Here is an 8,242-nt window from a genome sequence, read left to right on the forward strand (position 1 = left end):
TCCATGGCCTGTGGTCATAGCAAACTTTCTCTGGCTCTCACAAAGAAAATACTTGTTCTTCCTGTTTGGCTGAACAGGTGCTTCACTCACTTTATAACTCTAGCAACACACATGTGGTGAAGGAAAATGAAAATGTTAAGCTGCATGGCAGCTGGGAAATAGTTCCCTGATCACACTCCTATTCTTGGTAAAAAAAATATACATTGCACATGCATATAAAATACTATGCCAGAGAGCAATGCTGTTGAACTAAAGTACATGAAGTATAAATACTGCAATGCTTCCTCCAGCTAAATGTTAATGGTTGATGTAAAAATAATGTAAAGTATGCTAAAATATTAAAGTCCTAAAACCACACATGGGGCTTAAAATGTATTTCAATGCTCATTTATCTGAAACCCCTTAGTACACAGATTAACAAACACCTGATTTATATTGCAATTAAAGGTGGGGTAGGTAATTTTGGAGAAACCAGCTCGAGTGCGCTAGAATTTGAAAATACACAGCCGAAAAAAATCTGCCACTTCCTTACAGAGCCCCTCCTCCAACACACACGAACGCGCACATGACCAATGAGGGCACGAGATAAATGTGTGCACAGATTGAAGGCTGACAGGCAGGTAGGCCATCCAGTTACTTTAGCCGGGCCGGCTCAGATGATTGGTCGTGCTTTCTACAGCACTACGGCTTCCACAGATGACATTTTTTTATGGATTTTTTGTCAAAGCACTGAAGATATTCATTGCTATCGGGATGTTAAGAGCATTCCATGGAACATAACAAAAAGTGTAACTCGAGCCGGTTTCTCAAACTTACCTACCCCACCTTTAAAACATTTAACAATAACACAACAATTCAGGCAAAATGTGTGAGCCTGAATAAGTCCAGGAGGATATGGCATCCCTAATAGTAATAGTAATAGAAACAAATGATACACATTGTACTGAAAGTATGTTTAACCATTAGTTTATTTTATAAGTGTCATGTAAAAGGAAATCATTTAGAAAATTAAATAATACAATTACTTTCAAGTAGCTTATTCAACATACTAACATGTTATTAACCTGTGTAGAGTAAACTGTTTTTTATGTGGATACTGTTGCCTGTGGTTTATCGACCTAAAGGAATAGTTTGGTGTCAGCCTGGTTTCCAAGCCATTAAGTTGAAATATTTGTTTTGCTTGATTTAAAATATTCCCATTGCTTTATCATGCTTTTAGACGGAGAACCGAATCAATGATCTGGAGTCTTTCAACCAGGCTCTATTGACAACAACTGAAATGTAACAGTAACATTTCTGTTTTTTAAATAAAGTCTGGTCGCTTTTGGAAAAGCATACAATGATATAATATCTTCAGTTACAATTTCAAAAGGGCTATACTGTACTTCCTACAACCCAACTTTAAACGATCATGACTGTCCCTTTACGGCCAATGAATGCTGGCAAAATGTAAGTATTGCAACTGGATAAATGGACGGTTCCTTAGCCCTAAAATGTTATAGTCTTTGTGTCTAATTGAATTAACAACTCATTCACTTTTACCCTCTCTCTGTAAATCCAGTCTGTACTCCATCAGAGTGAAGTTCATGATTTTTGCAGCAAGCTCAGGAATAACAAACTCTCGTATCTTCTTGTAGCCCATGTCCTCATACAGCTTCTGAGCGTCTGTCTGCACCACAGAGGTGAACAGCAAAACGGCTGCAAAACCTCGTTCACGAGTAAATTCAGCGACTGTCTGACACAGAGCCTTAGCGATGCCCATCCTGCGGTGACTGCGGCGTACAGACATGCGTTTCAACTCCAAACACGCAGGCGCATTCTCAGCAGGAAGGCAAGCCACCGTGCCGACCACCACTCCATCGACTTCAGCCACCCAAAAACACGAGACCTTCTGCTTCAGATAGGTTTCGCTGATGTTATTGAGGTCCTTACTGAGTGAAGTGTCTATGTATTTATTGAACATGTAGACGACCAACTGCCGGGCCCCAGCCAGGACCAGGGTGACGGCCAGGATGGGTAACAGAAAGGACTTGGAGCTGGTGATGAGGGCGCAGAACAGGCACATGAGCACCATTTGGGTCAGTGGCTGTTTCAGCATGTGCATGAAGGAGGAGGGCACATGCTCGCTCATCCCCATGATGAAGGTGTCCCTCACCGCCTCCGAGTCCTCTTCCCGATACTTCCGGATCTGAAAACTGGCCATGGCTCAGCCCTGATTTATAACAACAGGAAATCAAAATGTCAGAGGTTACAAAATATTGACTAGATAAATCAGTCGCGGTAATACATTTGCTTTGTTTCTTTTCAGTATCACATTGTGCTGAAGCCTGCCTTTTCTACAGGGAAGCAATGCATAATGCAGATATTTACAATTACTTCTCGAGTATAAAATATCAAACATGGACCAATAAGGAATAAACCCCACCTTTACCAAGTGCAAGATTGAAGTGTTGAACATTAATCAATAACTATCATATAATAATTTAAGCTATTCTGCAGAAAGAGTACTTCAAGTATAATTTGATGCAAATACCTTTTTAATTTGGCTTAAGTACCACTTTGAATACAGAACTTTTACTTGTAATTAAGTATTTTTTTTACACTGTAGTATTGGTCATTGTACTTAAATTCATAATAACTCTTTGATCTCTGCATCTAGTCAAAGTGGAGTGTGGGATTTGAGTTTATTTACCATTTAACAAATTAATGAATCAATCCAAATGAATAATGATCAATGCGGAAGTGAAATGTAAACACAGTGTCAATGACGCTCAAATGTCACGTGAGTCAGTTTATAACGGTTTAAACGAAAAGACAGGTATATTTGCAAACAACTGTAACACATAGGCATTCAATATGCATGTCAAAAAAATAATAAAACCATACGTACCGTTCAACGTCAAGACTTTCATTCCTCTGATTAGCTAACAGCAGCTAGCATCGGGGCTAGCATCACAGAGCTACCACGGATTTTATTTGATTGAATTTAATTTGCTGTCGATGAAATAAACGGGGTTATTAAACAAGACTCACCGTGTTTATTTTTAATTATTGTTGAAGTCAGGGTTAGTGGATTGGGTGAAGAGAACAGAAAAGTTTCAGGAAGTCGTCTCATGCGTCTCCTACTTCCCCAACAAGGATATGCTGCATTCACTGTACAGCAGCAACATGGGAAAATCCACATCCCGTCATCCTAGTATGAGATTCTCGTTTTCTTAAACATCCATTTTGCCATATCATTGTTAATACTACTATCACCTCCAAACACAAATCCGTCAAACATACACACCGAAATTAAATCTGGGGTGAAGTTATTTTCCTACCGGGCTGCATATAATTTAAAAAAGGATAAAGATAAAAAAGAGCTCTTGGGTGTCACTTGAAAGCATCTTGTATCAATGCTATTGCCCGAATTCTTATTATCTGATATGCCCTGTGGTCACTACAAACTTCCTCTAGCTCTCACAAAGAAAATACTGTTTGGCTGAACATGTGCTTCACTCTCTTCTGTATGCCTCCAGCATCACAAATGGGATGAAGGAAAATAAAACGTTAAGCTGCAGGGCTTTGTTTCAAAGGGAACAACTGGGAAATAGTTTCCTGATCACATTCATATTCCTGGTTTAAAGTACACAAGCACACATACATGCTTATACAATACTATGTCAGAGCAATGCTGTTGAACTGAAATACACACAGTTCAACTACTGCAATACAACATGCTCCCTACAGTTATGTTGTTGATATGATAAGAATGGGAAGTATGCTAAAGTATTAAAATCCTAAAACCATACCTACAGCTTGACTCATTTATTTCACCGCTCATGTACAAGCACCTTAGTGTCCACAGATTTACAAACACCTAATTTCTATTGCAAATATATCGGATAACAATAACACAGTGGTTTGAGCAAGAAAATATGTTAGCTCGACAAATAGTTTCGGAACAAATAGAACCCCTAACAGTAACACAAAATACATTTAAACAAATGGTACAAATTGTAGAATTATGTTTATTGATCAGTTTATTGTAAATATCATGTAGAAAGGAAATCATTTACACAATTAAATAATAAAATGACTTTCAAGTAGCTTAATCAACACAAAACATCATCATCACAAACATTCAGTCAACTATTAAAAAGAAAGGATTAATGATCAATCTGTCCCGTGTGTGTTTGTAACAAAACTTGATCTGACAAATAAAGTAGTATCGTATCGTAAAAGAAAACATGGCTAACCTTTGCTACGCGTGTGTGGGGTAAACAGTTCCTTATGTAGATACTGTTATCCGTGTTTTGTAGACCTAAAGGGATAGCTTGGCCTAGTGCCAGCCTGGTGTACTGCTGTGATCGGGGGCTTCAGAAAAAAGTAATTGAGCCACTTAAATTATCAATATCAGTTTAAAGGAATGTTATATTTTTTATATTTTCATGCCCTATCATGCTCTCAGGCATTTATTTTTGACTCCATTTGCAAAAACTGAAATTGAACTGTTTCGTTGGAAATGAAGTCTGGTGGCTTTGGCGATGCACACATTGATTTAACGTCTTCAGTTCCAGACCAAAAGGGCTATACTGTAATTCCTACAACCCAACTTCAAACAATCGGGACTATCCCATTAGAGGCAATGCATACCGTCAAAATGTAAGTATAGAAACTGCAGAAATGAATGGTTCCTTAGGGTTTCAGCTAAATAACGACTCATTCACTTTTCCCCTCTCTCTGTAAATCCAGTCTGTACTCTATTAGAGTGAAGTTCATGATTTTGCCAGCAAGCTCAGGAATAACAAACTCTCGTATCTTCTTGTAGCCCATGTCCTCATACAACTTCTGAGCATCTGTAGCCACCACAGAGGTGACCAGCAAAACGGCTGCAAAACCTCGTTCACGAGTAAATTCAGCGACTGTCCGACACAGAGCCTTAGCGATGCCCATCCTGCGGTAAGTGCGGCGCACCGACATGCGTTTCAACTCCAAACACGCAGGCGCATTCTCAGCAGGAAGGCAAGCCACCATGCCGACCACCACTCCATCGACTTCAGCCACCCAAAAACACGAGTCCTTCTGCTTCAGGTAGGTCTCGTTGATGTTATTCAGGTCATTACTGAGTGAGGTGTCGATTTGTCTGTTGAACACGTAGACGACGAACTGCCGGGCCCCAGCCAGGACCAGGGTGACGGCCAGGATGGGTAACAGGAAGGACTTGGAGCTGGTGATGAGGGCGCAGAACAGGCACATGAGCACCATCTGGGTCGGTGGCTGTTTCAGCATGTGCATGAAGGAGGAGGGCACATGCTCGCTCATCCCCATGGTGTAGGTGTCCCTCACTGCCTCCGAGTCTTCGTCCCGATACTTCCGGATCTGAATATTCGCCATGGCTCAGCCCTGATTCTGAAAACAAGTCCAGGTTAAAATGTGAGAGGTTGAAAATATGACAAATGACAAGAAAAATCTGTTTTGCAATCATATATTTAATCAATACATCACTTGGGCCTTCTTTTTGAAAGAGAGCAAGACATGACGGGTGAGAATAGAAAAAAGTCTAAATTGTAGATTAAATCTCGTCTTTGCGTTTACTTTTTTTTTATTTGTACCTTGGACTACTTGAGATTATTGGTTTTGCAGATATTCCCCATCGCAATCCTATGTTGATTAATCAAACATGTGTTACGCCCAGAAAAAGAAATACTAGCACTTGAAAATCAGCCCAGCCCACACCTTTTATCTATCATGTTGTTTACTGTAATCCTCTCAAGAAGGTCAGTCTTTGTCAGAGATAATACAAGCGTTTGTTGTTTGTTATGTGTTGGAGGCGTGTGGTGCAGTGGGTTGTGCGTTGCTGTTCGGATCAGGGCAGCACAGGTTCAAACCCCACTGCAGTCAGCATGCCGTTGTGTCCTTGGGCAAGACACTTCACCCCAAATTGCTCCTGTGGGGATTGCCCACAGTATTGAGTATGGAAGTCGCTTTGGATAAAAGCGTCCAACAAGTAAGATGTAATGTAATGTTGTGTTCTTTCTCATCTGATCACAAAACTGTACCTAAAACCTTTCTACAATTATTCTGTCCGGCAGTGGCTCAGTCAGTAGGGGCTTGGACTGTGAGCCATAGGGTCACCGGTTCAAGTCCCCGACCAGACCTACAATATGGAGTGTGGACTGCTACTTGAAGAGGTCCCAGTTCACCTTCTGGGCCCTGCCGTGGTGCCCTTGAGCAACGCTCCCTCCCTCACTCACTCCCATTGCTCCCCGGGCGCTGTACAATAGCTGCCCACTGTTCCTAGTACTAGACTCCTGGTACTAGGATGGGTTAAATGCAGAGAACAAATGTCACTGTGTGTGCTGTGTGCTCTGCATGTGTGACCATTAAAGAGGGTTTCATCCCTCCTTATTATATTCTAATAGACAAGTAAAAGTAGTCATTATGCAGATAGGCCCATTTCGGAATAATATAGATTATATGTTTTGATTATAATTATTGATGCGTTATGTTTTTATTATAGCTGGTAAAGGTGCAGCTAGTTGGAATGACTTTGTATACTGCAGGGTAGCTTGTGAATTTATTCCAGGTGCTACTAAAGTCCATTTTACGTGTTGTTTGTATTTCAAAGTACACTACTTGAGTAAATCTATTTAGTTACTTACACCACTTTTATTTAGTACAACACATTATGCAGTTTTGAATGCAAGACATTTACTCTAAATGCAGACTAACATGTGTGCTTATTTTGCATTTAACAAACTCAATAATCAGAGTGAATAATAATCTCAAATATCACGTGAGTCATAACGGTTTTAACGAAAAGCCAAACAGCTTTAACACGTAGGCATTCATTCAGCATCTTCATTAACTATAATGTTAATGAAGATGCTGAATGCCTACGTGGATCGGATCAAATAAACTTTAAAAACCTTAATCATAACCCTTTCAAACTATTTACATCCTCTGATAAGCTAACAGCAGCTAGCATCATGTAGCTTCACAGAGCTACCACGGATTTGATATGACTTCATTTCATTTATCCCGATACAAATAAACGGGGTAATTAAACATGACTCACCGTGTTTATTGTAATCCTTGTTGAAGGCGGGGTTAGCGGTGGATTGTGAGAACAAATCAGAAAAGTTTCCAGAAGTCAATCGCGTCTCTTTTCATTTGTCTCCTACTTCCCCAACTACGATATGCTGCATTCACTGTATAGCAGCAGAATGGGAAAATCAACAACCCGTAATCCTAGTATGGGATTCTCGTTTTCTTCTCTATTTTTCCATATACATGTTGGAACTACTATCACTATCATATAGATATATTTCAAATATCCAAAGCGGGATTACATGTAGGAGAAATAGTTATTTTCTACCGGGTGGTTCATCATTTTCCAATTTAATGTGGATAAATACGAGCTCTGCGGTGTCACATGAACGCAGCTTGTACCACTTCCTTTCCTTTGGATTGGCCGCCGCTTGCAGACCAGCTGATTGTATCATTTAGTTTTTTATAAAAGAGATATAAATATAATTACAAAACGTTACCGAATCCCAGCCATTTATGGTGTGACTTTAAATAATTGATTGACACTGGTGCTATGTTTGCCTTACTATATTTAAGGATCATACTGTGTTGTTGGCATTAAATAAATAGGAACGTATTTATTGTATTTAACTAAAGAAACTCTTGCTACAAGAGATGGCTAATGACTATCCACAACAGTGTTTCTCAACTGGTCACAAGGATGAATATCTTTCAACATTTTCTGCAAGTTATTTTCTGAACTGATCAAATAATTAGCCTTACAAATAATTAGCAGAGAAATAAAACATTAGTGGCAGGTCCACCTAAACCCACACAATATTTAAAAGTAAATATAAGTAAGATTAAGTTGCTATTATTACAACATTACATGGGTTTCATACATAACAATATAAAAGGTAAAAATGTTTACATAATACATAGAGTGGGGTAACATAGGTCAAATGTTTTAACTAACTTTTTTATTTGTGGCGTTTCATGTTAGATATTATTGCAGTTATCAAAGAGCCACTGAGAGAAACTGTCAAAGCAATACAACCCTGAAGGCGGACACATTTATTTTCATTTGAAATAAATTGCATGAAAAGCCAACCTTTGATGTAGAGTCACCAGGTTTTAATACTTGGAGCCTATGGAAACATATAGGAGATTTTTTGATGTAGAAATACTAACTTTATTTTAAAATCTTACAGGAAAAAGAACCAATGAA

The 8,242-nt window shown here is 39.2% G+C and overlaps 2 protein-coding genes across 3 annotated transcripts; both read right to left on the reverse strand.

Annotated features, from left to right (window-relative positions):
- Window positions 1-950: 950 nt before the first annotated feature.
- Window positions 951-3,191, reverse strand: LOC307013326 (putative N-acetyltransferase camello). Of its 2 annotated transcripts, none has more exons than XM_079640688.1 (2): window positions 2,891-3,191; window positions 951-2,212 (listed from the first exon to the last, which is right to left on the reverse strand). In XM_079640688.1, the coding sequence occupies exon 2, from the start codon at window positions 2,201-2,203 to the stop codon at window positions 1,529-1,531; it is 675 nt and encodes a 224-aa protein (XP_079496814.1). In that variant the 5' UTR covers window positions 2,204-2,212; window positions 2,891-3,191; the 3' UTR covers window positions 951-1,528. The 2 variants fall into 2 exon arrangements, with proteins under 2 accessions (XP_079496814.1, XP_079496815.1); XM_079640689.1 differs by having other exon boundaries at window positions 3,034-3,190.
- An 802-nt stretch (window positions 3,192-3,993) lies between these two features.
- On the reverse strand, window positions 3,994-7,223 carry LOC307013325 (putative N-acetyltransferase camello). The gene is made up of 2 exons (XM_079640687.1): window positions 7,064-7,223; window positions 3,994-5,394 (listed from the first exon to the last, which is right to left on the reverse strand). The coding sequence occupies exon 2, from the start codon at window positions 5,377-5,379 to the stop codon at window positions 4,705-4,707; it is 675 nt and encodes a 224-aa protein (XP_079496813.1). The 5' UTR covers window positions 5,380-5,394; window positions 7,064-7,223; the 3' UTR covers window positions 3,994-4,704.
- Window positions 7,224-8,242: the final 1,019 nt, after the last annotated feature.

This window comes from Notothenia rossii, assembly GCF_949606895.1.
Source record: "Notothenia rossii genome assembly, chromosome: 7".
NCBI lineage: Eukaryota > Metazoa > Chordata > Actinopteri > Perciformes > Nototheniidae > Notothenia > Notothenia rossii.

Coding starts and splice junctions, on each gene's coding strand:
- LOC307013326 (XM_079640688.1), bottom strand. CDS start 2,203: ATGGCCAGTTTTCAGATCCGGAAGTATCGGGAAGAGGACTCGGAGGCG.
- LOC307013325 (XM_079640687.1), bottom strand. CDS start 5,379: ATGGCGAATATTCAGATCCGGAAGTATCGGGACGAAGACTCGGAGGCA.